This window comes from Arthroderma uncinatum (assembly GCF_011692745.1).
Source record: "Arthroderma uncinatum strain CBS 119779 chromosome Unknown scaffold1, whole genome shotgun sequence".
NCBI lineage: Eukaryota > Fungi > Ascomycota > Eurotiomycetes > Onygenales > Arthrodermataceae > Arthroderma > Arthroderma uncinatum.
The window spans coordinates 2,841,134-2,868,434 of NW_022983863.1; the positions used below are offsets into that span (position 1 = coordinate 2,841,134).

The following is a 27,301-nucleotide window of genomic DNA, read 5'->3' on the forward strand; positions in this document are numbered from 1 at the left end:
GCACAGCTCCTTTTACGTCATCTGGAAAGCTCGGCAGAGGCTTTTGGCATCGGGTTTTTGTTTTTTGTTTTTTTAGCATCTCCGGCCACGCTGCGTCGGAGGATATCAGAGCCCGGTCGTCGCCCTTTGACGGTCTGTTGCTGGCTTCCACGGTTTCTCCTTCGAAGCTCCTCTCAGACGAAAGGAAGACACTGCACGCCGCGCTATCATGGCTCCAGCTCCAGAATCGATCGCAAAGGCGAAACCGTCGCTTACCTCCAACGACTCCGCCGTGCTGCAAGCTCTCTTCGACGCCGAATCATCTCCATCGAACAGCGTCGAAACTGACTCCTCGCTCCCACAGCTTCCACACATCGCAGACGCCGACCTCCACTCGTTGAAACAGCGGGAACTCAGCGCCCTCAAACCCCTGCAGACATCCAACGAAAACCTAACGCCGGAAATAATAAACACGGCCATAGCTCAGCTTTCGGAGATTATCCAACAGCATTCTAACTATGCGCCAGCTTACCTAAATCGCGCTCAAGCTCTACGCCTATTGATCGACACCGACAGCCAGACCCAGCCCGATGGGCCACAGGTCACCCCCTCTCGTTCAACCCTGCTGTTTGACAACCTGGCCAAAACGATCGCTCTGCTTACCCCCTCCTCGTCGACGGCGGCTATTTCGCCTTTCCAGTCCCGCATCCTGGCCAACGCCCACACTCACCGTGCATACATTCTCTACAAGGCCGCGCGGTCGAAAGACGAGAAGGAGAAGCAACACCACCGAGCGAAGCTGCTTCCACAACAGCTTCAGGATGTCTCTGATGACCGGCTGGAGGAGCTTGCCAGCTATGACTTCCAGATCGGTGGACGCTGTGGTAACGAGGCGGCGAGGCAGATGGCCGTAGGCACGAACCCGTATGCGAAGATGTGCGGAGCTATAGTGAAGGATGCAATTCAGGCCGAGATTACAAAGTGGAATGAGAGCCAAACATGAGACCTCCCACCCCTTAAGGGCCCCCTGTTAAACCGGGAAGCTTGTAAATATTTGGTCTTTTAGCTGTAAATGTAATGAAGTTATGATATTCAAATGCACAAACAGATTTGGCCCACCGAGTATTAGATAGTAGTAGTTTGGATGAATAGGTAAATACTGACGTCATTAATGCTAGCTAGGGTCATTCTAACAATCATCATACAGAAATACATCAACGGCTCCGAAAGCTGTCCCGAAACCCGTCGAACACTGTTGAGCTCAGCGTTAAGCTCACTTCTTATTCGGGTTCTTGAAGTTCCTCTTCAATGGAGTCCAGCTCTCCTCATTATAATCCTCCTGTACCTTCTGGCAGGTCTTCAATCCCCATTCGGACACGCCAACCATCATACAGCTATCAGACGAAAAAAACAACAACAACATGTTAGCAGGTATTCGGATAGATACTTTGAGGAAAGGGGTCAATGTTACCTTTCAAACATAAATGCCATACTACCCTCGCCAACTTTACTTGGGGCAAGCTTAGCGTTGGAAGCGCCTTCGTGGGTCGCCGCATCTGGACCATGGGCACTCATAACGTTATGTAGACTTGCGCCAGCGGGCTTGAAGCCACCTGCCGTTTTGGCATCGTAGTCTCCACTGATCAATCCCATGAATTCTGACATGGTGTTGCGATGGTACCATGGTGGTCGGAAGGTGTCCTCCTGCACCAGCCATCGTGGGGGGAAAATCACGAAATCAGCTATGGCGGTGCCGGGGTGGTCTGACTGGCCCGTCAGGACGGTGAAGATGGACGGATCGGGGTGGTCGTAGGAGATGGAACCGATCGTGTTGAAGCGTCCCAGGTCATATTTGAAGGGGTAGTAGTTTCCGTGCCAGGCGACGACGTCGAAGGGCGTGTGAGGCTGCGTGGCGCGGAAGAGGGTGTTGTTGAATTTGCTGAGGATGGTGTATTCGCTGGATTCTTCCTCGTCGTCAAACGAAGCTGTGGGAGCCTGGAAATCGCGCGCGTTGGCCAGACAGTTGGATCCAATAGGGCCTAGCTCGGGGAGTTGGTAGTGTCCCTGGTACAGCTCGCAGATGTATCCTCGAACAGGGCCATCGGGAAGCGTTACTCGATAGCTATGGAGGGTAACTTAGTTGCTGATTCAAACAGACATACGGTGGAGGAGAGGCAGGTAGGTACTCACCGAACTCCACGGGGAATAACGCATATCTCATTGGGACGGACAAGGATCCTACCCAGCTCGGTCTGAATATCCAATACTCCGTGCTGGGGCACAATCAAAAAATCACCGTCAGCAGAGTAGAAAGCTTCCTTGCCCATATCTTTGCCAGCAGCGAAGAGCAAGATGCCCAACCCTTGCTTCGTAGCAGGATCTCCGGCCCCGGCGACCAGGTGCAGGCCTCGGACCCAGTCGACGTTCTCGTCGAGGTCGAAGGGGTTCCATCGAAGCTGGTTGGGGATCTGACGGAGCGAGGTGGCATCCTTGCTCAGGTTTGTATGATAGGTCGCGGCGTCAACCTCCTCGAACGGGCGGTGGGACGCAGGGGGGATTATCCTGTATAGCCACGACCGCAGGTTCTCGTGTCGAGGAGCAGTGAAGGCCGTTCCAGACAGCTGCTCAGCGTAGAGGCCATATGGGGGCTTCTGAGGCGAGTTTTGGCCAACTGGCAGGGCCCCCTCTATGGCTTCAGTCCTAAGGCGATGCGTGTCAGCATATTCCATGTCCATAGGCACGGTACGTACGGGTACATTGCGCTTACTCGTGGTAGGAGCCGAAGCCGCTCTGGTAGGTATATTTCTCCGGCGTGGAGAAGGCAGTGACGGGCATCGTGGCGGCTGTGTATGCTGTGTAAGCGTGTAAGCTGTGTATGCTGTGTATACTGTATATACTGCGTGCTGTGGTGTCTGGGATTCTAATGTGTCCCGTCAAGCAGAAAGGACGATGCTCTTGAGCTTTTTCCCTTATCCTTATCTTTATGTTGTCCCATCGACGAAAACGGAGCCGCGGCATTACCGGAATTAGCCGGCGCGGGAAGTTTCCGCGGGAGGAAAGCAATAAAGGCTTGGCATTAAAGCTTGGGCCAAACCTTGTTTTTTTTTAGTCTTTTTCTGCCCCGCCGGCAAAATAAAAAGGCCGAGCTTAGTAAGCATGCCCCTCCTGCCCTGTGCAAAAAGAGCCGGGCGGGAGGAAGGAGGGAAGAAGTAAACCTTTTGCTTTATGGGATGAGACTGCTGCTGCTGCTGCTCCTCTGCCCTTCACGCACATCCTTCAGTCCGTCTCAATTGCGCCGTTTTTCAGCTGTCTCGATCAGAAAGATGTCGAACGCTTCGTGGCTCCAGATCCCAGGGAACTCTCCCTTCTCCCTGGCCAACATCCCCTTTGGCATCATCTCGACGGCGGCATCTGCTGATCCCCGCCCGGCCGTCGCCATTGGGGAGTATGCGCTGGACCTCTTCGCCTTCTCCTCTGCTGGCGGTTTCTCCAAGCTCCCGTCTTTTTCCTCGCACATCGACGTCTTCACCAAGCCCACCCTGAACGAGTTCGCTGCATTGGGCAGGCCAGTTCACCGTGAGGTCCGAGGATACCTACAGGACGTCTTCCGTGAATCTACCGCCTACCCTGAGGTTCTCAAGGCCAACGAGGAGCTCAAGCAGAAGGCTCTCCTGCCCCTGAAGGATGTCACCAATCATCTACCCATGAGAATCGGCGATTACACTGATTTCTACGCCGGGCTGAACCATGCATTCAACGTCGGAGTCCTCTTCCGCGGACCTGATAACGCGCTTCAGCCAAACTACAAGCATCTTCCCGTTGGATACCACGGACGTGCTTCCTCCGTCATCGTCTCTGGCCAGCCAGTCCGCAGACCAAACGGCCAGATCCTCGCCAACCCGGCCGCGACGCCAAAGGTTCCCATCTTCTCCCCATGCAAGAAACTCGACGTTGAGCTGGAACTGGCCGTCTTTGTCGGCAAGGGTAACAAGATGGGTGAGCCCATCTCCATTGACCAGGCCGAGGATCACTTGTTCGGTGTCGTGTTGATGAACGACTGGTCCGCTCGCGACATCCAGGCTTGGGAATACGTTCCGCTCGGCCCGTTCAACTCCAAGAACTTTGCTACCACCATCACCCCCTGGGTCGTGCTCATGGATGCCCTCGAGCCTTTCCGATCTACCGGTCTCGCTGCCGAGGAAGGATCCGACTCCCTACTCCCTTATCTCCGAGAGAAGAGAGCCGAGAACGTCTACGACATGCAGCTTCAGTTTGACCTCAAGCCAGCAAACAGCACCACCACCACTACTGTTGCCAAGACCAATGCGAAGAACTTGCTCTACTCCTTCTCCCAGATGCTTACGCACCACTCTGTGACCGGGTGCAACATGAACACTGGCGACTTGCTTGGCAGTGGAACCATCTCCGGAAAGGAGACCGGCACCCTTGGAAGCTTGTTGGAGAACACCCAGGGCGGCAAGCAGCCATTCAAACTGGCCGATGGCACCGACCGTGTCTTCCTCGAGGATGGCGATGAGGTTACTCTTAAGGGCATGTGCGGCGAGGAAGGAAGCTATGTTGGCTTCGGAGACTGTACAGCTACCATTCTCCCTGCCCCTATCATCAACTAGCCGTTGATTAATATAGTCATTATATACTTATGTAGTGTAGATATTAAGTTGATATAAAAGGCGATCCCGCTACTTTAATGACTCCCTCCTCCCGCATTACTTTAATCTTAATTCTTCTGGCGTATCAGGCTGGTTCTGCCAGACTGCTTCCTTAACTGCCGTCTCCTCCACCATCCGATCATAGATCCTCTTTGTTGTTGGATAGTCTGCCAACTTCAAGCCCACTCTCTCCGCCGACCACACGGCAGGCACCAAACATACATCTGCCAACGTAATCTCATCCCCGACACAGAACTTCCCAGCGGAATTGACAACGGTCTTCTCAAAGGCCGTAAACCCGGCAACCGAAAGCTCCAGCGCCCACTTCGTTGCATCCGCGTCGAGAGCCTTCACCTTCTTCTGAATCCGCAAGTTCGTGACGGGTTGAATATCCGTTGCCACTAACAGGGCGAGTTCGCGTACTTGTGCGCGTGCCGTGGGGTTGGAAGTTGCCGGCATGAGTGCGCGGGTGTTTGGAAGCGCTTCTTCAAGGTACTCCAACGCCGCGAGCGATTGGGTAACCGTGAATGTCGTGCTCTTGCCATTATCCTGGCTCGTGGATACAAGTACAGGCACAGTGCCGTTGGGATTGAGCTCCCTGTGCTTATCAGAGAGCTGCTCGCCTTTGAGTAGATTGACGAAGATTGGCTCGTAGGGGGTGGATTTTAGGTTCAGAGCGATGCGCAGGCGACCGGCACACGAAGACCGGAAGTACGTGTATAGCTGGAACTTGATGTTGGAGGATGACATGGTGGCTGTTTGCTCTTCTTCTCGCGGTGGCCTGTGTTCGTGTGATTCAAACTGTATACATCCTCTCTTGTCCATATATGTCAACAACTGGCCATAACGTCATCCCGAGGCAAAGAGCCGAACAACCACCCGCCAAAAGCCGACAGTGGCCGGTCACCCCGCGATGTATTAGTAAGCAATATGATCACATGACCATCCCACTTTATAGAGGCGAGCCTTGGGAAGCCATAGAAGCCCATATGGAAGGGAGGGAAAAAGTGCCATACCGTGGGTGCGAAAAAAAAAAAAAAGAAATACATGAATAAACAAGCTGAAAACTGAAGAGATGAACCCGGTGCGAATTGAACGCACAACCTTCAGATCTGGAATCTGCTGCGCTACCATTGCGCCACGGGTCCTTCAGTGGGTCTTTTTCTCCCTCTTTTCCCTTCTTTGCCTGGCAGGGCGGAGTAAAGAATAATCCGAGAGGAGTGCCTATCACGTGCTGCTACTTGCTGTGGTGAAAATAAGGTGCATCCACTTAAGCTTATTCTAAACCGCTAGCCGCCAGACGCGAGTGTCATGTCAACCAGACCAGAAAGGGGTTGGAAGAATCAATGGGTGACTCTATACTCTGTAGTCCATAGAATTAAAATTACAGTCATCTCGTCGTATCTTCCTTAAAGTCACCTGTATCGCAATGTCAAAAACCCATTATCCCCGCCCAAGCCCCCAAGCCTTTGTCCAATACAACTCCGAGCAACCTGAAAGAGAAGCATAGAACACTTTGACGTACTCTGTATGGAAATTCAAAATGGAAGGACAAATGCTATAAACTCAATCCCGGTTTTAAGCATCTGCATACTGGATCACCATTCCCTTTTGAGCTCTTCAAGCCTCTTCGGTTTTGGCTTCGGCTGCGGCTGCGGCTTTGGCTGCGATCTTGAACCTCGCTTGGACTGCCGTTTTGAACCATGTGGCACCATGAATTTTTCGGATCCCCGCGGAAGCTTTTTCACGTTTGGGTACGCCGTCGTTTCGCCCACTGGATTACTTACTATCCAGCGAGTTAACAACTGCCACTTAGATTTGTCGAATACCTCCATATCAAGGAATGGAGTACAATTGATGTGCAGGACTCCATCTTCAGAGTAGACTTCATTGAGGCGGACTTGACGATTAAAACATGAAACCATAAGGACCTAAGCAAAGGTTAGCTGAAAACTATATTTGATTTACATATAGGGGGTTCCTATATCTTGAGCATACCGGAAATATATGATGGAGAATGTATGGTGGATATTGCATCCGGTGTATCGTTACATCAAGAGCCACTAGCACCTCACTGCGCGAAAGCTTCGATTCCGTACTTTTGTTAGGATATAGGCCATGCGAAGAAAAGTTGATGACGTGGGATTCTGTATCTCGGCACTCGTGGGTATCAAGTGCTGTATGGTGGTTCATCCAATCGGTCTTCTCTTTGGAATAGAGGCTTCCTAAATGGCCATTCATCTGGGTGCGAGACAGTCTAAATAATAATAGTAAGAGAAAACCACAGCTTCTGATTAGGGCCAGTATAATCAAAGTCAATAGAAAGTACGATATCAGAAACTCACGTCAATTTATTCCAGGGGGTATACTGGATGAAAAGGGTTCTGTCTTCTGTCTGAGCATGTTCTGGGATCACTGAATCAATAATACCCCAGGCTGTATAGTAAATGCCATCAGCATCGCTCAAGCTATTTTTGTCAGAGCTCCAGTTAAAGTCATAGTCATTTTTTTCCTCATAGATCCAGGCCTTGAATTCCGACAACGGGACAGGCTTGAAAAACCGGCCTCCATCCTCTATATCCATTGTCGACACATGTATGTTATGCTCCCTTAGCCGTTCGTGTGAAAAATAAATGCTATCCTCATCCTGCGCGCCCCTGAAGTGTTTGAGAACGAGCTTGAGCTTCTTCAAAATTTGAGACTTATGTTCAACGAGGGCAGCCAGTGTTCCGATATCGATCTTCGTTACATCAGCCATGGCGGAGAGATGTCGGTCACCAGGAGTAATAGAATAAGTACAACCAGTTATCTCGTGGGCAACGAGGAATTTTAGGAGCTTGCTCAAAGTAGACGTTCATTGAATCAAGCTTGCTCCAGGTTAAGCAACCAAGGAGGTCAACAAAGCGAACTATCACGTGATATTGTTAGTTAGTTAGTTACCGCGACAACTCCTTAGCGATCCTTTAATTCATGCAAATAAGCGCCTGCCAAACATAGAAACGGTCTTATACTAAGTATACTCCAATGATAGGTAACCGACATGGGCAAAGTAAAACAATGGCTTACTAGGGGTGGGCGCCTGTGCCCCAATAACCAATATATATATGGCCTTGTAATGTGTAACTGTTATATTTCGGAGACAGCAATGGATAGACCCATGGGATCCCACATCTTAGCGCTGTGATGGGCCATAGTGATAAAGATGGGCGGTAAATGAACTATTTTTAAAAATACAGCTCCAATCATGGAATATGAAATTCGTAGCCTATGTGTTGGAAATCCACCCGCCAGACTGCGCCTCGGAAAGACAACTTTCTCAATGCATCAATAGAGCGCCTAGCCAGGGCTTGAAGTGACAATTAATCAGGCAAACTATACACCCTGTGGGTATTAGAGTGACCACCTCAAAAGGTACTTAAAGGTCGTCAAATCCTCCCTTAACCTAAGGCAGCAGATCATCTCTTTTCTTATCAGAATCAGATTCACCAGAACCAACACCCAGGAAAGCGCCCTCACCATGTCGAACACAAGTGACATTATCACTTTCCCCACAAGCAAGGACGGATGGAAGGCCGATGCCAAAAAGCATAAACTAGGAGATGCTAGTATTCACCACACTCCGTGTGCTTCAGCGTCAAAGATCAGCGAAGCACAATATCTCCTTCTTCGGAGCTTTTGGGTCACTGCGAAGCAGGACACTAAGCGGAATGCGAAGGACTGGGGAATCACGGCTACCTCAGAGGCAAGGCGTTGGTTGGATAACGAGGACGACTGGCGGAAATATCTTCAAACTCTCACTTCCACAGCTACGACCCCAGTCCCAAGGCTCGGCTCGTTCTCGTACGTGCATCTTTCCAGACACCAGGTTACTAGACTCCCTGAAACGTTTCGAGAGGAAGAAGGGGACAAAAATGTGTCCTTCAGCCCGATAGCCGGTCGGCTTCGGTCGACCAAATACCCCCCCGACGGAAGGATAACCCCAGACAGCCCTTTAGCGAAGAAAGGAGGACATTACCCCCCTCTTAGCCAGAGCTCCGATGACGACTATGACAACAATAGCTTCAAGGGAAAAGCTAAGGGCAAGGACAAGGCACAGGGTAGCCTTACCGAAGCCTTCAACAAGTTTGGCCTGGAGGAAGGCTCAGTGCATGGTTCGGTCAAGAGTTCTAGTAGCGAATCGCAGATGGTTTCGTCCTTCGAAATGAGCCCTAATTCATACCGCAAGGCTTTCCCTAAGGTGGAAGATGAGCAAATCGTCAATGGATTCTTAATCGCATTCCTTGCAACGCTATGCATGCATAACCCAGATGTCAAACTCGAGTGGTCGCCGGTCCGAAAGGCGTTGAAATTCGGAAAAGTCGAAGCCCCAGCCAGTGGAGAGAAGGCATTTCTTTTCGAAGCCAGAACTGATGGCCATTTATCTCGGCCAGGCGTGGGTGATAGCGATGTGCGTTCTGCCATGATTGTCGAGGTCAAGCCAACCCTCCGCGGGTACAACAATCGGGTAATCCATCAGGCTACCGCTCAGATGGCTGCATGGATATACGCAGAGGCAGACGATCCAAGCACTCAACAGCCCTATCGGTAAGCAAGGCACAAAGCCATACCTCTAATCCGTCTTCTAAGATGAGATATAGCTCTAACGGTCTATTTTTTTTTAGACGAGCTATGATTCTGCAAGAACGCCATGAGATCAGGCTTGTAATTGCGACATACGACCAAGCCTATGTCGATTATCTCCACGACAAAGTAGACGCAGCCTCTGACAGGTCTTTACTGGAGATGCACGAGTACCGGGTGTGGGATATCCAAAAGGAAGCTCAAATGCGAGACTTCGGCGTCACCCTCTTAGCGCTTGCATTGCAAAACGGCAAACTGTTGTATTAACCCGTTAGGCTGGTTGATACTCACTCTTAAGTGACAGGAGAAAAGGTCGAATTTTATTTTATGTAAGATGATCTTATATAACCAATCAGCTACTTCTCTTTTAAAGGCACCGCTAACTCCCCCCCAGGCTTACGTCTGTTTCTGTCTTTAACCTTGCGATTTGACTTATCTTTGAGCTTGCCCTGACAATAATGAAGGAAGGATGCCGATGCCTTCTCCCGTGGCCTATACAAAGCCAAACACCGAGCCTTGGTTTTATGGTGGCAAACTTCTTCTGTTAGAAATTTAGGAGACATGGATATTAGTAATCTCCTGATTTCAAAGCAAGCAAATCACCTCATCTTTCCCTTTGGATTTTACCCTATGCGGAGTATATATAGGGCGTATCGCTATCCCAACCTTCGTTTTTATCCATCTCATATTCACTCTGTCTGTGTATCTATTTGTTTGCAGCTTCTGCGCATTGCCATTGAATTGTTTTTTTGTTTCTGTTTTTGAACAATTCACCTTGGTCTTCACCATCGTATAACTTGAAACGTCTATAAACTTTCCCGATCAAGCAAATTAAGGAAAGAAATAATGGGTGACGCGGGTCTTAAAGGCATTTTCAACGCACCTGCACCGGGTATAAGTTATTTCACCCCTCACCAGAACCCTCCTGCTGGCCAAGCGGCAAATCCCCAGAGCAATGGCTCTGCCCCGCCAAAGCTATTTCAACCGTTGAAATTGAGGGGACTGACTCTTCATAATCGTATCGGAGTGAGTACAGCTATGCATCTTTACACGGTAAAAGGTTATATATAGTTTTCACTATGCTAATACGTGGAATAGCTTGCACCACTTTGCCAATATTCCTCGCCAGATGGCCACCTTACAGACTGGCACATTGCCCATCTTGGCAGCATTGCGATCCATGGAGCTGGATTCGTCATGGTGGAAGCCACATCTGTCCTTCCGGAAGGGAGAATCACCCCTGAAGACTCGGGACTGTGGAAAGATTCCCAAATAGAACCTCTAAGGCGGGTTGTTGAGTTCGTGCACAGCCAGAATCAGGTTATCGGCATCCAACTCGGCCATGCTGGCCGAAAGGCAAGCTCCCATGCTCCCTGGCTTTCGTCTGGCGATCTTGCCGACGAATCCGTGGGTGGCTGGCCTGATAATATCAAGGGTCCAAGTGATATCCCATGGGGTCCGCGGTTGGGTAAACCGAAGGCTATGACGAAGGCGGATATTGAAGAATTTAAAGAAGCATTTGGGGCCTCAGTGCGCCGTGCCATCACTGCCGGCGTTGATTTCATTGAGATCCATAATGCCCACGGATACCTACTATCGTCGTTCTTATCTCCAACCTCAAACAACCGGACGGATGAGTACGGTGGCTCATTTGAGAATCGAATGCGCCTAACGAACGAGATCATTGCTATTTCACGCAAGAATATGCCGGAGGATATGCCACTATTTCTACGTGTCTCTTCTACCGAATGGCTTGAAGAATCACGACCGGACTTATCCAGTTGGACAGTGGAGGACACCGTTCGTTTCGCCGAGGTTTTAGCCGACGGCGGCCAAGTTGATTTCATAGACATCAGCTCCGGAGGCAACCACCAAGACCAAAAAGTGAGGGGTGCTTTGCCCGGTGTACCATACCATGCCCCTATGGCAAAGGCAGTGAAAAAGGCCGTTGGTGATCGCCTTGTGGTCGGCGTTGTCGGAAACATCACGACTGGAACCACGGCCAACAGTCTATTGGAAGATGACGGTTTAGATTTCGCCCTGGTTGGCCGCTGGTTCCAGAAGCAGCCGTCCCTCGTGTGGTCGTTTGCCGACGAGCTGGGCGTTGACCATAAAGTTGCAAACCAAATGTCATGGCCGTTTGGAGGAAGAGGCTCTACGGCATATCTGAAAGCTGCGCAGAAAAATTAGATACCACACATCTTTCGGTCAACAGAACTACATTCGATGATTGCATGATTAAACCAAGTACATATTTATAGACGAGAATGACATCAATGAATCTTATATAACTGAACATCTAACCCGGAACAATCCACTAGCTTCGTGGCTGTCTACTGTATAAAAAGCAAAGTCCTCTAAGAAAAGAAAAATAGGCTTTCGGGGCTTGGATCCGAATGTATCGTAAGCCAAATACACCAGTAAACTTTCTTTTTCTGTGTAAAATTTAAGAAAGTGGAGTATACTTTCCATGGCAATACACAAATGTATATAACAGACACGTGATATTTTCAATGCTTCCCGAGGTCGGCAATCTTTTCAGAGATGGGAGTAAAAGTAAAGAATATTCCAGGTTGGTCGAATCCATTCATATTCTTGAGTTAACAATTGGTATATTCACGCCCTTGGCCTCCAGCTAGCATTTAGAAGCCAGCTTTGACGTGGAGGGTATGCCGGATGTTCGAAGTTCGGCCGACCAGCTGCGCAGGCTGTAATGTATATCAGGTTCCATGATGAGATACTCCGATCTCACTCATATTACGGTACTTCGTACTTCGTAAATCTCACGGGTAGCCGGCAGTTGCTCTGACGCTGCCGATTCCTTCACGGAGTACTTCCGGCAGGGATAGCTTTTCCCATACAGAAATTCTCTCATTAAAATCACTCAAGGGAAAAAAAGCAATCTGTATTCCTAATACCAGAGCTGCAAGGGTCTTCATGTCTCCTTCCAAGTGCTCCATGAAACATGACCCGCCGTGGGGTAAAGAAATGCGTGCACAAAGTAACAGCCGTGAAGCGAGCAACGCACTGCTCGAAAAAGCGATATCACGTAAACAGCCCTTTGCGTATACCTCGTGTGGTGTACTCTGTAGTCGAGAGATCCCCCTGTCGTAATTGACCAGTATCTTGGACCTTTACTCCGTATTAGTGTGTATATCTGCGCCGACTTTGGTAAATGGTAACAACCCCTGAACTGGACTCACAGGCGAGAGAACAAGGGCACGAAGGGCTAGGTGCCCCTCACTAAAAACACAAACTGTTGGGCCATGGTGATTCTTCCCTCCACCCAAACTGCCCGACTGCTGCTGACGTCCTCCACTAGTATCCGTGGATGCCAGGATCCCGAAGAACCAGAAAGGCGCAAGTGAAGAAGACGAAGCGAGGACGAAGTGCCCGGCTCACGTGTTCTGGCTGCTTACCTTTGGTCCTGGCCTGATTTGCTTCGACTGATAGCGACGCCCGTCAACGTCCAGTTTCTCGACCGCCGTCCTTCCACGCCGCAGGGAGCGAAGAGGATACACGTATAGCGTCGCAATGGCTGCTCGATCTCTCTCCAGAGGCCTCTCGAGGCAGCTGGTCCTCGCCAGGCCTTACGGGACGGTGCAGAACAACATCCTGAAGCCGTCGTCTACTTCCTCTCCAGACGCCGTCGCCCCACGAACTAGCTCTCTGCCAGCGGCATTGCAGGATGCGATTGCAGCTAAGGGCCCTCGTACATCATGGACTCGCGAGGAGATCACTCAGATATACCAGACTCCCCTAAACCAGCTTACTTTTGCAGCTGTATGTCATCCATCCACGCGCAGTGAGGTTGATGGCTGTTGTATTAATCTTCCGTTTTTTTCTTTCTTTCTTGACTTACTTAGGCCTCCGTTCACCGTAACTTCCATGACCCTGCGGCCATCCAGATGTGCACGCTGATGAACATCAAAACTGGTGGATGCAGCGAAGACTGTTCATACTGTTCCCAATCGTCACGATATGACACCGGCCTGAAAGCAACGAAATTAAGCACCGTCGACTCTGTTCTTGAAGCCGCCCGTGTCGCCAAGGAGAATGGAAGCACCAGGTTCTGCATGGGCGCTGCATGGCGCGACATGCGTGGCCGCAAGTCCAATTTGAAGAACATCAAGGCTATGGTTTCCGGTGTGCGCGGTATGGGCATGGAGGTCTGTGTCACGCTCGGCATGATTGACGGTGACCAGGCAAAGGAGCTGAAGGAGGCTGGATTGACTGCTTATAACCACAATGTCGACACGTCGAGAGAGTTCTATCCCTCGATCATCACCACGAGGTCGTACGATGAGCGAATCCAGACTCTCGGCCACGTCCGTGATGCCGGCATCAATGTTTGCTCTGGCGGAATTCTCGGTCTGGGTGAGGAGGATTCTGACCGAGTAGGGTTAATCCATACCGTTGCTACTCTACCTGCTCATCCTGAATCGTTCCCCGTCAACGCCTTGGTTCCTATCAAGGGAACTCCGCTGGGGAACAGGAAGATGATCGAGTTCGATAAATTGCTGCGAACTGTTGCCACGGCCAGAATTGTCCTCCCTGCCACCATTGTTCGTCTGGCTGCCGGTCGTATCTCCCTGACGGAGGAACAACAAGTTACATGCTTTATGTCTGGCGCGAATGCCATATTCACAGGCGAAAGAATGCTTACTACTGAGTGCAGCGGCTGGGACGAGGATAAGAAGATCTTCGACAAGTGGGGGTATTATCCCATGAAGAGCTTCGAGCGCGGGGAGTACAAGGGCGTTGCCTCAGAGCAACAGCCATTGCCGGCGAGCGACGGTGCGACCGAGGCGGCCCAGCCAGCTGCTCCAGCCTCATGATTGTTCCTCCCTGTCTGTCTGTCCCTTTGGTTTTGACCGTTTCTTCACTAGGGGCTGTTTTTATCTGTCCAGCATTGAGTTGTATATCCGTGACCTAAAATATATACCGTATTCATGCCTGTAGGCTATATCTATACATCTATAGAACCCAAATTTTTCCCATGGAAAGCCTATGTACTTTTAACGTTTTTAACACTTTTGTGCATATTGAAGAAGAACCTCCTGAACTCCACATACATTTGTCTCCTCGAGAAGAGACTTTCGTAACAACATTTCCACCCGATCCAACACCTCTCGTTTCGATGTTACACTAGCCATGAGGTACAGTACGTTCCCAAGCACCCTAGAATGTATGTTAAACGGTCCATCGCCAACTGTAAGCTTACTCCGTAAACCGCTAGCCGCATTGGACGTGTATCCTAGTTATAAAGTGTTAGTATAGAGCCTCACGCCAACTAGAGTCGGGACGGGAGCTTGAAATTACCTCCACCATCATCGTCTCTCAATGTGATACTCATCACCGAGCCAATCGCAAATACGCTCTCTACGCCATCCGCATATGATAGGTCTGACACAAGAGCCTGCGACCAGCAACTCCATACCTCGGGGCCCGGCGCACCTTTCGTGCTATTGGCCGTCTTTACAGCTGCCCTCCTCCAATCCTGCACATACTCACTCCAATACCCAGTGTCCTCCATGCTTTTCATCTTTTGAAGCGATGATACTGCAACTGTACATCCCACAGGGTTCGCTGTGTAGCTGTGGCCGTGTAGAAGTGCATCTGATTTGTGAGGACTATCGAAAGCGTCGAAGATTTCGTTGCTCGCTAACGTTGTGCAAAGGGGCATGAGGCCACCTGTCAGTAGCTTTGCGTGGACTGATACGTCTGGGTCAACATTTAGAAATGACGCAGCCGTGCGACGGCCAAGGCGGTACATGCCAGTGAACACTTCGTCGAAGATCACAGGCAGGCCAGACCAGGACGTTGATGAAGTAGGCTGTGAAGTGGATTGTGGGTGAGCTCGGCTGAATATTTGCGGGTTTTCTCGAACTACTTGGACGAGGGTTTGTTGGAATAAGGGGTCACTGTGAGAGGTCAGCTCGTGGACTACGCAAATGGAGCTTTAGTATATGAACATACCAGAATAGCATTCCCCCGGCTCCCAGGATTATAGGCTCAATGATGAGAGCGCCGAGTTTCTGGCCACTCTGGACGACATCCTCGATCGTCTGTTTGATATACTTTCTATACCTGAGTGCGATATTGGACCCCTTGCGCGCGTTCAAATCGAAGACAGAGGATATACTTGAGAATGATACGTCGTCTCCCAGCTCCCGTCTCAAACCCTCAGGCACAGCGACTTTCCATACGCCGTTCGTCATCTTAACCATGGGAAAGTCAAACCAATACCCACGGCCTCTGTACCATTCCACCTTTTTATTATAAGTGGAAGGCTCCGAGCAGTCCATCACACCAATGGTGTCACCGTGGTAGCTGCCCTTGAGCCCGAGAATACCGATATTCTCTCTACTCGCGTCCCATCCGTATCTTGAGCAAGACACTCGTAAACCCATCTTTAAGGCAACCTCCATCCCCGTGCTACCATTATCAGTGAAGAATACCTTTTGGAGACGAGGGTTACCAGATGTTTTCAATACATGTTCTGACAGAGCGAGAGCCGGTTCGTGGATGGTTCCTGCAAACATGACATGTCCGTATCTACCAGCGGCATAGGCGGATGTGAGAGCTAGGTCTGGGTTTCCATGCCCAAGACCCTGAGTCCACCATGACGCTGACCCGTCAAATGTTGACCGTAACACACGTTCGGCCTCGTTGCTATCAGCAGGGATTAAAGTCTGGAAACAATCACCGTACGCTGAGTCTATAACAGCAATATCCTTCGGAGACATTCCGTTGTGTTGGGTGAAGGGATACCAGACGATGTCCCTGGCCTTTTCAGACATCGACTCGAGCCGCGTTATACGCTCGGTATGTTTGGCTGAGAGCTCGTCTATCAGGCCCAGGAGCTCGTCGTTTTTGGAAGTCTTCTCGTAGAAAGACGCCATGGCCTCTTCATCTTTCCGTAGAGCCGTCTCACTGCGGGTTTTCTCCTTCCGCGGCGGCGGAGGTAATGAGAATACCTTGATATCTCTCTGGCCAAAGAAGTCCTTCAGGTAGTCATGATTCTGGTAGTACTGATCCTGGAACAGGACAACGCCTTCGACATCGTATCCACGAATGGACAGCGACTCGTAGGCCGATATAGACGCTGAGATACCTCCGAGCCTGGGGTCTGCGATGAGAATCACAGGTAACCGCAGCGGACGATAGAGGTCTGCCTGGACTAAACCGCTTGGTCCAGGGCTCAAAACACCTCCGGCCGATTCAACCAGAGCGAAACTGGGTCCCTCTCGGTCCCAGTTGTTCAGAGTAGACGTTATGCCCTCCAGGAGCTCCTCGTTTAGTGGTATCTATACGCATGTTCAGATGATATATTCTCTTCCATTCTGGCGCACAAGGACACACTCACCTTCTGGTCCTTCGCAGCGAGATGCGGGCTCAGCGGCCGGTCATATCCAAACAAACACGCCGTGGTGACTCCCCTGGTGAATCGCGAGATGTGCCTGGTCAAGGAAGTTCAATTGTAAGCACCAGTGTACCTGGACAGGTTCAATCACACAGTTAACTGCTAACTATCCGACTGGTGAGACGTTGAAGTCGTGTTACCTATCGTCTGCTTCGGCGGCAGGCCCAGCGCTGACTGGCTTCAGGAACCGAAGTTTACTCCTGGCCCATGGCCTATACGAAGGAATCGCGTTGAATAGCAGAGCTGACACCACCGTCTTCCCGATATCAGTGTTCGCGGCGTACACCTGGTACGCTCGAGACGACCGCCAGAGGCCCGCGGCAACCATCGACGACGACAGCATCGCGACGCCCAAGCGAGACGAACCCAACACACACTCTCGGATGAAACTCAGGCCTGTGACTTGGTCAATTGTACCTTGACGTCCATCTTACAACCTGTTGTTCCAAGCAAAGTACCAACGCACCCCGTATATCAAGTCCTTCGGGGGTCCCTGAGACACAATCCCACTAACGGCCGTCCTAGAGATCTCTGATACAATATTCTGACAAAACGTCACTCCGCCAGGTGGAATCCTTTCCCCGGCGCAGAATATACATCCTCGGCACCAATTAGAACGGCCTGATTCCGGGTTTCGCTCTGGGGCCCAACAGTTTAGAGTTACAGTGCGCCCTTGACGGCCGATATTTACGCACTTCACGCTGGCACTAATTTGCCCATGGCAGGGGGAGGGGGGGGGAGTCCGCCTGGTGTTGCTACGCTGCGTTGGCGGCTTTGCGAATGGGAGGAAAAAGCAAGCAGAGACTGAATGACCTGGGGCAGATCGATGCCGACAGGGACATATACAGGACGGAAAAAGTAAGGCTCGTGAGGGGTCTTTGCCGGTTTCCCTCGATGGTTTTTTTTCTTTCTTTCGTTTACGTTTTAAGACGTAATTGATTATATCGCAGGACTCCACAGTTCAAACGAAAAAAAGAAAAAAAAAGAAGACCGTCATTGGAGGCACTTTTGCGTTGCTGATCCTATTTAATCGCCTGCACCGCGACCCTTCATGAGAGCGGGAGAAGAGGCCGATGTGAAGAGAACAGGACGATGGTGAGCGTGCCGGGAAGTAACTTGCAGCGATCGCTGAAGGAAGCTCTGAAGAGACGGGAGACAAAGGGAACTTTGCGTTCGCTCAAGGTTGTCCCTGCCGGTGCCGTCGACTTTTCCTCCAACGACTTCCTCTCCCTCTCGACTAATCCGTCGTTTCGAAGTCGGTTCCTGAGCAACCTCGCAGAGGCATCGAGCTCGTTGCCTCTAGCGAGTACGGGCTCGCGGCTGTTGGACGGCAATTCCTTGTACTCGGAGCAGTTGGAGCAGCAGATTGCGAACTTCCACAATGCGCCCAGCGGCCTAATCTTCAATTCAGGCTTCGATGCCAATTCAGGGGTGTTTTCCTGCATCCCCCAGCCAGGCGACGTGGTTGTCTATGACGAGTTAATTCACGCAAGTGTGCATGATGGCATGCGTCTATCTCGTGCCAGGAAACTGGTTGCGTTCGCTCATAATTCGATCGAGGACTTTGAGCAGGTTCTAGACGCACTGCTCGTCGAAGACCCTCTCTTGCTGACCGGTCGACGGAATGTGTTTGTCGCTCTAGAGTCAATATATAGCATGGATGGAGACTTTGCGCCGATACAAGAGATCCTAGATATCCTGGAGAAGAAGCTCCCGAGCGGGAACGGGCATATCATGGTCGACGAAGCTCATGCAACGGGAGTGTTCGGTACACATGGAGCTGGTGTTGTGCAGCAGCTCGGCGTGGAACATCGTGTGCTTATCCGACTACATACTTTTGGCAAGGCGCTGGCTAGCAATGGAGGTATACCTATACTTCCTCTGGTTTGCATGCATGTTTTAGAAGCTGACAATCGATTCTACAAGCTATTATTCTTTGCTCTCCGCTTGTCAGAGAATATCTAATAAATTATGCTAGGCCTCTCATCTTCACTAGCGCATTGGGTATGCCTTCCCTTGCCGCTGTCCGCACAGCTTATGAGCTAATGGAAGAAGGCCACACTAGAAAGGTATACAGACTGCATTTCATACATATCATACCCAATTTTTTATCGTAACACCGCCTAACTCTTCCCTCTGCTCAGCTACAACTACAGCTTCAAGACCTCATTCAGTTCTTCCGTGAAAAGCTCATGCAGCTCTCTCCATCTGATACCTCGATTCTCGAGGCAAAGCACTCCCCCACATCGCCTATCTTCTCGCTTCAAACTAAATATCCCCGAGAACTATCCAAAGCATGCCAGGATGCAGGCCTAATGGTTCGGGCAATCATGCCGCCCACGGTGAAAGTGGGGACAGAAAGAGTACGGGTTTGTTTACATTCTGGGAATGATATGGACCAAGTATTACAGCTCTTCACCGTAATTGAAAAATGGGTGAAGGAAAAATCCCATTATTCGGCTGGGAATAGGTTGGAGGCTGCGAAACTATGACCGTGTAGCTGGCTGGAAAACGGGAAGGGCTTGTTTCCCACGGTGTACATAGTAGAGGATAAAACTGCTGGCTTAATTTTAGAATATCAAGTCTCTGGCTATATATACCTTTGGAATACCACGCCCAAGAGCGGGAAGTATCACACGATGACCCTTGTTGTAGAGTTACAAGATCAACGGGCTAATGCAGCCGGGGGACGGATGTATGCATGCGATACGAGCACTTTACTTACATAGTGCAATCTATCCAGGGCATATGAAGAGAGTCACACCTTGGTATACATATACAGTAAATCATGTTCTCCAATCTCATTGCTCTGCATATTTCCCTAGACGTGAGGAGCGACAAGATGAAATACAAAAACCATGTTTCCCCTCCCACCATTTTTAAATGCTCTAGTTCGTTAATAGAAATGCTTTAATCATATATGTGAAGAATCATAACCTCCATTATTAGACTCAATATAATCCAATGGAGCTATATTTTTTTTATTTTTTTTTTTATTTTTCGCTTGCGGTTTTGTTTATTTACGCAGCGGCAGGTGTAGCATCTGTGATCAGTTTGGTGATCATTCCGATGGCGATGGTTTGACCCTAATGAAAGGTTAGCTACAATTCACCATGCAAAGGTTTATTCGATGGATAGGGAAACATACCTGATCACGGAGGGTAAAACGTCCAAGCTGATTATAGTCTTCGAACCTTTCCACGCAAACCGCATTGCTTCCACTAATGATCTCCAATCGCGCAATGATCGTTTGGCCCTTGCTGGCAAACGGTGGTGGTTTCTTGCTCTTTCGTCCGGTCTCCTTCTCTAGTTTATGGAGTAGAGCGGCAAAGGTCACTTCTTCAATAGCAGAATGCACATGCATTACACAGTTGAAACCTGCAGTGAGGATGCTCTTCAAGTCAAGAATACGAATCTTGGCCTCAAAGGCGGAAACACAGTGTACGGGTCGTTTGGGTGAACACATGACGAAGCCCGGGAGGATATCTTCTTCCTCGACGCCTCGGAGACGAGCGCGAATCTGGTCACCACATGTGGCTGTGGGGATTTCGTCTTCTGTCTCACCATAGAGGGAAGTGACGGTTATTTCTTGTCTGTTGGGCATGAGAATGCAAGTTGATCCTTTCTTGAGTACACCCGATTCGATTCTTCCTTCGATAACGGTACCCATATCTTTGTATTTGGCGCTGATTGGCATCATGAAGGGGGCGTTGATCTTTCGCTCTGGCATTTTCATGTTGTGCAGGTATGGAAGCAATCCAGGTCCGTCATACCAAGGTGCAATGTCCTTGGGGACTGCTTTGTCGATACCAATGGTCCTTTGCGCAGAGATGGGCATGAAATGGAGATCGGACTTCTTGTAACCTAAGGCTTCAACATACTTTCCAATCTTGGTTGTACATTCATCGTATCGTGCCTTGCTCCATTCGACAGTTGGATCGTCCATTTTGTTAACCGCGACGATCAATTTTTTGACGCCAGAGTTCCTTGCTAGCAGCGCATGTTCTCGGGTTTGACCACCTCGCTCGAATCCGGTTTCATATTCACCCTTTCGTGCAGAGATGACCAAAACACCCACATCAGCCTGAGAAGCACCTCCAATCATGTTGGGAACGAATGACTTGTGTCCAGGTGCGTCTAATATGGTGTAGTGTCGTGTCATGGGTCCGTCAGGGGTATCGCCGCTGGTCTTGAAGAATGCTCGACCAACTTCCACGGTCTTACCCTTGGACCGCTCCTCGCTGGTTAAATCAAGAGCCCACGAAAGGTACCAGGTCTCACGTCCAGCGTCCTTGGCTTCCTTCTTGTATTTATCCATCGTTCGCTCATCAACCATACCAGTACAGTATAGGATACTTCCACCCAGTGTCGATTTTCCAGCATCAACGTGGCCGATGAACACAAGATTGATGTGTTCACGTTTTTCTCCGTAAATCTCCTTAAGTGTCGCTTCGTCGACGTCAGCAGCCTGCTCCTTAGCAACGATGTCTGCATCACGAGCTGCGGGTTTGCTGTCGGCGCGGTTGGGAGACGATCGTCCGGATGATGGTGTCGGGGAAGCATTTCCGCTGGCAGCGGCCTTCTTCTCGGTCTTTTCGATAGCTTTAGCAGCATTCACCTTAGCGCCAGCTGCTGCGGCTGCAGGTCCAGTCGATTTCTGTGCCGCTGGTGATGACGCTGCGGTTGCGCTCGCGGCAGGAGCCTTGGACTTTGGGATATCTCCGCCGATCGTTAACACTTTAGCTTTGGGTGGCTGAGATGCTGGTGCCGGCTTAGAGGGTTCGGAAGAGGCTGGTTTTTGGGCAGCGGCGGGCTTCGGTCGCTCAGCAATAGACTGTGGCCTCCACTGTTCCTGTTGCTGCTGCGGGGGAGGGGCTTGTTGATGGTACTGGTTATAACCCTGGTTATATCCTGCGTGTTGTCCACCTTGGTAGCCTCCCTGATAGGCCCCTGGCTGCTGCATGTATTGCTGGTTATATTGGGGGTACTGCTGCTGTTGTGGGTAGCCTCCATATCCGCCGGTTGGTTGCTGATATTGTGCGTGTTGCTGGTAGCCACCGTATTGTTGGAATTGCTGACCAGGCTGAAATGACGCAGCACCGGGTTGGAACGTAGCAGCACCAGGCTGGAATGAAGCTACAGACGGGCGGAAGCCTTGTTGCTGTGGCTGCTGCTGTTGCTGCTGCTGCTGTGAATTCAGGTTCAGGCTCTGCTGTGTCTGCTTCGACAGGTTCTCATCCTGAGCTGCGGGGTCGTCTTCCCACGACTCGAGGGCGGACATGCTGGCGGCCGGATAGGTTACAAGGAATTAAGATATGAAGCTTGCAGAGAATAAATCCCGACCGCTGACGGTCTGTAGCGTGCAGGCGGTGCTCGTGTGTTGGTGACGTGGAAGTGGGATGCGAAGTCTGATCTGATAGAGGCTTTTCCACAGTGGAGATCCCGTGACTTAGGCCTAAGCCCTGGTTCTAGGTAAATATTCATATAAAAAAGATTCATCTATGCAAAAGACATATCATTAGATCTAAACGCTATCAAAACACGGAGCTTGCATACAGATAATTACAATAAAAGCCCGGAGCTGGCAGAAATAATATATTACAGTGGCCATGGCAGGAGGAGGGCCGGAATAGTGAAGTAGGGTATAATAACCCAAGTCAAGCAAAGCAATGCGAGATCAGCTTGTTAGAGGAGAAGATCTAGCCCGTAATTTCCCTGTCTCTTGCCGAGTAAATCAGAAGGAAGACGATGTCAATATCAGGTCAATAGCCGGTGAAATAGGGCACCGGAAGATCTATAAAATTCCCACCCAATCTGCCATTTTCTTCATTCCCATGACCGAGTCAGGGCAATAGTGTACCCAAGGAAATACATCGATGGGTATGACAAAGCCAATCAGGGAAACTGACTGTAAATCCAAAGAAAGGAGACTTGAAAACGTTCGGCGCGAGCCCATCTACCGTATAGGGTATCAGATGTTATCTAAGGTAGAAAAGGGTCTTGTTTGGCCATGCCATTGACTTTCAGCGGCGAGGTCAATGGTACAGCAGCATGATTGATAAATTCAGATCATGAAGCTTGAAACATATCATTCCGTACCAATCTAGCAACGTGGAACCGGAATGAAACTTGAAAACAGATCTAGCTCGCAGGGTCATTCATCTAAAGATGTTCCTACTTTCCCTTTCCTTTCTCTTGAAGGTTTGAGCTCGAGCTACCAGCACCTTCGTCCTCATACAAGTGATGATCTTCGATGTATTCTATCACAGGATGCGGGATAAGATAGCGAACACTCATCTCTCGCCGGAGGAATAGTCGGATCTTGGTACTGCTGACGTCATTCTGGATGAGCTGTTGTATGACATAGATGTTTTCTTTCCATGGCTGCAGCCCAGCAATTGCTTCGTCGATGTCAGTGCCGCTGCGTTCGACGATAAATGTCTGTAATGGGATGAAGGGTCATGTTAGAACAGCATTGATACTTGAAAAGGGGGGAGGGGGGAGGAGAGCATACGCCATATTTTCCCAGAATATGGTCCAAATCTTCTTCACTCCAAACTCCTGGCGTGGACATAGTATGGATCAGATCAGCTCCGGCGAGCAAAGCTATCCGCACCGGCCTCCTGGTACCATCCCCAGTGTCTATACCGCCATGTTCGTGGTTGATAATCTTGTCAAAGTGGTCCAAAACCTGTGCAGTAGGACTGTATTCTTTCTGTATAGCTTCCCACGGATCGACCATCAGCCAATCTGACGTCTTATCCACGGCCAACCGACACATGTTTATCCTATGGGCAGAGCATTCACATGTTAACCTCCGAAGCTCGGAAAGAGACCGATACCGACACCACCGTAGTCTCGAGGGCAGGAACAGCAACCAACCTATGTGACGCAGAAGCAAGACCGGCTTTCCTGTATGCATCCGATACAGGTGACAGATAACCCCCAATGAGCTCGAATTTCGTGCTGAATTTGACAAAGTCGGCCGCCATCTCGAACATCCGCAGATGTAGATAGGTGATAGGCGAGAAGGAACCGCAGGCAACTAGCAGCAGAGGAGTCTTCGACGGATCATCCATGACTCTCTTCAGCCTATCGGTCGGGAATGAATAGGACTCCTGTGCTGAGCTCGACGAGGCGCCGTCCATGCCCTCGACGGCCTGCGCTGGCTCTCCGCTGTTGCTGGCCATTGGAGCGACGAGCGGCGGCTCCGTCACGACAAGCAGTCCGGTATAAATGTGCTGGTAGGCCGGAGACAGACGACGAATCTATCGAGATGTAGGAGCACAACGGTGCGACGCTGTTGGGCTATGGATGGGTGCCTGGTGGGAAAAGCGGGGGGTTGGTTCCTGGTTAAGCTCCCGCAGCGTCACGAATTCGAGAGCAAGTCCCAGCGATCACAGCTGGTCCCTCGTGAACTGCGCGTAGAGGGCTCTCTTCATGTATATAAACCGCATAGCACAGAGCCGGAGACGCGCGTATATATACAAAGAAAACGGCCTCCAGCAACCTTTCTTTATTCCCGTCGGTTAAAGCGCCGGCAAGAAATCTCTCGGGGTGAAAAATGACGACTTTTTTGCCCCCGGAAACTGGGCGTGAGGTCTGGAATTGCCGCTTGCGGGTTAGATCCAGTGCTTGTCTTAGGGCTGACTCAGCGCTGCCTTTCTTCTTTTATATCTGTTAAATATCAATATATCAATATATATATATATACAGAGATATCACCTTGTCATCTTCTCTCTAGACGGGGTACGGCTGCTGGTTCTTGTTTAGAGCTAATCTTGGTCGTGGGTGTTGATCGGTGAGCTGTCTCCAGTGTCGACCCAGAGCAGACTCGAGACGTCGTAACCATCTCCCACTTTGTTGCCATTGCTAGAAGAGACTGAAGAAGACCAGGATATCAATTAAACAATGCATAAGAGCGGACTCTTGGTGCAGGAAGATCCATAATTTCTTTTTTACGTGGCCTCGAGGCGCTGCATGGAGAGCTGCCTGACTCACTAGCGAGACGCTAAAACACGCGGATGCCGTTGCTTGAAGCGACCTCAAGGCCAGCAGTTAGAGATAAACGCCGAATAGTCTCTTTATATACGGTCTTACATGTTGTGTCCACTAGAGATACAACCTGCCAACCATGGATCTGCTCCTATCGAAAGTTGGTGCACCATTCCGACGGGTTATGGCCGAGATCAGGGGTACTAATTGATCTCACTTACAGGTCACCCAGCAGGCGATGAACTATGCTATTCGGTATATTCCCACCAAACCATACAAATCCGGCTATGGGTATACTAATAAAAGGCAGATCTGGCATCACGATAACTGCTACTTACGCCATACGGCAGTCTGCAAAACTTCTCAAGGTTAGCTACCATTATGCTGAGTGTTCTATTCCTAGATAATCCAACTGACGCACGCTATAGAAAGTCGATGGCGCTGATCGAGAGGAGCTACGAATCCTCCAAGATCGTCTGCAGAGCAAAATACAAGTGAGCGTCCAGACTGCCCTACACCTCCTCAAATTCACAGCCTGGCTAACTCGGTATAGATTATATCCCCTGCTATTGATATGATTGAACTCATGTAGGAATATCGTCCTATATCATGATTCCCATGCATGTGATCCTAATATCTACATTATTATAGTGCAGCGCGAGGTAACACTTCCCTCGAGTCTGCCGTCAATCTTACAAAAGCATTGAGATTAGATATCCAGAGCCTTGGACAAAAGTTAGCCCAGGTTGTTGGAAACGAAGAAGCTCACGGAAAAGGGGCTTCGACCAAGCGTCGTGCACAGCTGGATGCAGAAAAGAAGCTCGTAATAAAGGAGATACGGTCTCTTTTGGAGCGCATTGAAGATGCCGTTCCACTCATAAATTTGGCTATAACGACTTCGGGGGCGAGACTGTCTACAAGCTTGCCTTCTACGGTCTCGCCGTCACGACTCCTTCAGGCTAGTACCTTTCTAACGGCTGGAGACACTCAGTACTCCTTAACTCCAACCCACTCCGTCCAGGTTGGCCCTACTTTCACCTTATCAATATACCTACTCTTTGCCGGCCATGTCCGGCCAACCGATGAGGAGGGGATCCGAGAAACTACCTGGAAAGAGGTTATACACAAGGCGCGAGTGAAGCTGTGTCGCGTACCTCTAGACGTGGTCCTTGCAGATCAATTTGGGACACGGCGTAATCTCCGAGGCGAGGCTAGGGCGGACGAATTCGCTTACCAGATGCTTATCATTGAAGACCTTGATGATGGCAGAGTCCATTCGTTCGACGATGATGAGCCCAAGCCGGGACCTTTTGAGGGCGTTGCTCAGGCTGGTATCAGGGACTTTATACCCATTCATCAGATATCAAAGATCTTCTACGCAGATACGGGGAAGATTCTAAATATCGGGACGGAAGGCGAAGCGAATAATCCGGTTCTTCTGTTAAAGCGCGATGTAAACGCGATTCTTCCCCGAGGGATGATTGAGCGAGAAGAACTTGCAGGGTCTTTTGATCCGGGAGCGTCTGATGACGATGAGCCGGAAGAACATGAGCCTTATAATGAGGAACAAGCCCAGATTGATGCGCAGTTGATGGGATCCCAGAGCATCCCAGGGCCACATGATCCTGTTCAATACCAAAATAATATACCTGAACACTGGAGATTTCCGCCGGCACTTGATCTAGAGTGGATGGCCTTGGAAGTTCACCAGGAGGAAACCGAAACGGATGATGAGGATGAGGAACCTGAACCAGCGTCTGAGGCGGCCACCGAGGAAGACAAGCTAGCAGAGAACATGGCAAATCTAAGAATCCCCAGCAAACAAGGCTCACCGTCCTCCCACTCTCCAGAAAGTCAAATCGTCGTACCCCCCTCCCCTGTCCAACCGACATCCTCATCGACGGTTTCTAACCCGCTATTCAACAACATCCGAACCTCATTATCTCTCTTGGAAACATTGCTACGACTTACATCACTCCAACAGTTTCAACAGCAATCCCATCTCTCTATCACAGATGAACTGCTCACTTTCTTCCTTGAAGAGTCATCCGCTACAGGTGCAGGTGGTGATGAACAACATCGCCAGAGAGTCCGTTCGGAAGCCCGAAGGAAAGTAGGATGGGACCCATATGACGAAAGTCCTCTAAAACCGCGAGGGGAGGACTATCAGTACCACAATGAACACGAGTCAGTGGCAAGCAGCCCATCCAGGCGACGAATGCAGTCGATTGACCCAGACGAAGGGTTCGGTGAGGTCTCTCCGCAAATAAAGAGTAAAACTATCCCGGTGAACGGTGGATATTACGAACAACCACGAGATAGGCGGCGGAGGGAGCCATCGCAGCCGCTATCCCCATCGATGTCACCTGTCGATGGGAGCTATTCGGAGTCCGCACGTCCTTCGACCCCTTCATCACCATCCTTCAGGACGAACCGTGTTGAAGGCGGTAGAAGAGCCGCAGACCTTAGACGACAAATACCTTCCAGCCGGCCTCACCGAGCTGATGATCCATCACCCAAAAAATAGTAGCTGGCAAAAGACAACTGGAGAACAGGTCAGGTCAATAAGACTAACTTTAATACACTATATGACGGATAGAGGGCATCTTTG

The 27,301-nt window shown here is 50.2% G+C and overlaps 13 protein-coding genes and 1 non-coding gene across 14 annotated transcripts; 7 read left to right on the forward strand and 7 right to left on the reverse strand.

Moving 5' to 3' along the window:
- Positions 1–208: 208 nt before the first annotated feature.
- Positions 209–982, forward strand: GIQ15_00857 (uncharacterized protein; the record flags this gene model as incomplete). Its single annotated transcript, XM_033548274.1, has 1 exon — positions 209–982. One exon carries the CDS (start codon positions 209–211, stop codon positions 980–982), a length of 774 nt encoding a protein of 257 aa, XP_033409225.1.
- A 464-nt stretch (positions 983–1,446) lies between these two features.
- On the reverse strand, positions 1,447–2,814 carry GIQ15_00858 (homogentisate 1,2-dioxygenase; the record flags this gene model as incomplete). Its single annotated transcript, XM_033548275.1, has 3 exons — positions 1,447–2,101; positions 2,170–2,679; positions 2,747–2,814. 3 exons carry the CDS (start codon positions 2,812–2,814, stop codon positions 1,447–1,449), a joined length of 1,233 nt encoding a protein of 410 aa, XP_033409226.1.
- A 488-nt stretch (positions 2,815–3,302) lies between these two features.
- Positions 3,303–4,610, forward strand: GIQ15_00859 (fumarylacetoacetase; the record flags this gene model as incomplete). Its single annotated transcript, XM_033548276.1, has 1 exon — positions 3,303–4,610. One exon carries the CDS (start codon positions 3,303–3,305, stop codon positions 4,608–4,610), a length of 1,308 nt encoding a protein of 435 aa, XP_033409227.1.
- A 96-nt stretch (positions 4,611–4,706) lies between these two features.
- Positions 4,707–5,399, reverse strand: GIQ15_00860 (maleylacetoacetate isomerase; the record flags this gene model as incomplete). Its single annotated transcript, XM_033548277.1, has 1 exon — positions 4,707–5,399. The coding sequence occupies one exon, from the start codon at positions 5,397–5,399 to the stop codon at positions 4,707–4,709; it is 693 nt and encodes a 230-aa protein (XP_033409228.1).
- Positions 5,400–5,725: 326 nt separating this feature from the next.
- On the reverse strand, positions 5,726–5,797 carry GIQ15_t0003. The gene has a single exon. It is a non-coding gene; the product is annotated as a tRNA-Trp (tRNA).
- Positions 5,798–6,990: 1,193 nt separating this feature from the next.
- Positions 6,991–7,407, reverse strand: GIQ15_00861 (uncharacterized protein; the record flags this gene model as incomplete). Its single annotated transcript, XM_033548278.1, has 1 exon — positions 6,991–7,407. The coding sequence occupies one exon, from the start codon at positions 7,405–7,407 to the stop codon at positions 6,991–6,993; it is 417 nt and encodes a 138-aa protein (XP_033409229.1).
- A 759-nt stretch (positions 7,408–8,166) lies between these two features.
- On the forward strand, positions 8,167–9,536 carry GIQ15_00862 (uncharacterized protein; the record flags this gene model as incomplete). Its single annotated transcript, XM_033548279.1, has 2 exons — positions 8,167–9,233; positions 9,311–9,536. The coding sequence occupies 2 exons, from the start codon at positions 8,167–8,169 to the stop codon at positions 9,534–9,536; spliced, it is 1,293 nt and encodes a 430-aa protein (XP_033409230.1).
- Positions 9,537–10,115: 579 nt separating this feature from the next.
- On the forward strand, positions 10,116–11,459 carry GIQ15_00863 (NADPH dehydrogenase; the record flags this gene model as incomplete). The annotated part of the gene is made up of 2 exons (XM_033548280.1): positions 10,116–10,295; positions 10,368–11,459. 2 exons carry the CDS (start codon positions 10,116–10,118, stop codon positions 11,457–11,459), a joined length of 1,272 nt encoding a protein of 423 aa, XP_033409231.1.
- A 1,344-nt stretch (positions 11,460–12,803) lies between these two features.
- Positions 12,804–14,107, forward strand: GIQ15_00864 (biotin synthase; the record flags this gene model as incomplete). The annotated part of the gene is made up of 2 exons (XM_033548281.1): positions 12,804–13,052; positions 13,136–14,107. The coding sequence occupies 2 exons, from the start codon at positions 12,804–12,806 to the stop codon at positions 14,105–14,107; spliced, it is 1,221 nt and encodes a 406-aa protein (XP_033409232.1).
- A 455-nt stretch (positions 14,108–14,562) lies between these two features.
- GIQ15_00865 (Pyridoxal phosphate-dependent transferase, major region, subdomain 1) lies at positions 14,563–17,038 on the reverse strand (the record flags this gene model as incomplete). The annotated part of the gene is made up of 4 exons (XM_033548282.1): positions 14,563–15,193; positions 15,249–16,579; positions 16,639–16,732; positions 16,836–17,038. 4 exons carry the CDS (start codon positions 17,036–17,038, stop codon positions 14,563–14,565), a joined length of 2,259 nt encoding a protein of 752 aa, XP_033409233.1.
- A 749-nt stretch (positions 17,039–17,787) lies between these two features.
- On the forward strand, positions 17,788–18,660 carry GIQ15_00866 (8-amino-7-oxononanoate synthase; the record flags this gene model as incomplete). The annotated part of the gene is made up of 1 exon (XM_033548283.1): positions 17,788–18,660. One exon carries the CDS (start codon positions 17,788–17,790, stop codon positions 18,658–18,660), a length of 873 nt encoding a protein of 290 aa, XP_033409234.1.
- A 1,055-nt stretch (positions 18,661–19,715) lies between these two features.
- GIQ15_00867 (eukaryotic peptide chain release factor GTP-binding subunit) lies at positions 19,716–21,976 on the reverse strand (the record flags this gene model as incomplete). The annotated part of the gene is made up of 2 exons (XM_033548284.1): positions 19,716–19,781; positions 19,844–21,976. 2 exons carry the CDS (start codon positions 21,974–21,976, stop codon positions 19,716–19,718), a joined length of 2,199 nt encoding a protein of 732 aa, XP_033409235.1.
- Positions 21,977–22,869: 893 nt separating this feature from the next.
- GIQ15_00868 (nicotinate (nicotinamide) nucleotide adenylyltransferase) lies at positions 22,870–23,885 on the reverse strand (the record flags this gene model as incomplete). The annotated part of the gene is made up of 3 exons (XM_033548285.1): positions 22,870–23,136; positions 23,210–23,483; positions 23,542–23,885. The coding sequence occupies 3 exons, from the start codon at positions 23,883–23,885 to the stop codon at positions 22,870–22,872; spliced, it is 885 nt and encodes a 294-aa protein (XP_033409236.1).
- A 944-nt stretch (positions 23,886–24,829) lies between these two features.
- Positions 24,830–27,217, forward strand: GIQ15_00869 (Ran-specific GTPase-activating protein; the record flags this gene model as incomplete). The annotated part of the gene is made up of 6 exons (XM_033548286.1): positions 24,830–24,850; positions 24,914–24,945; positions 25,001–25,058; positions 25,119–25,184; positions 25,244–25,278; positions 25,342–27,217. The coding sequence occupies 6 exons, from the start codon at positions 24,830–24,832 to the stop codon at positions 27,215–27,217; spliced, it is 2,088 nt and encodes a 695-aa protein (XP_033409237.1).
- Positions 27,218–27,301: the final 84 nt, after the last annotated feature.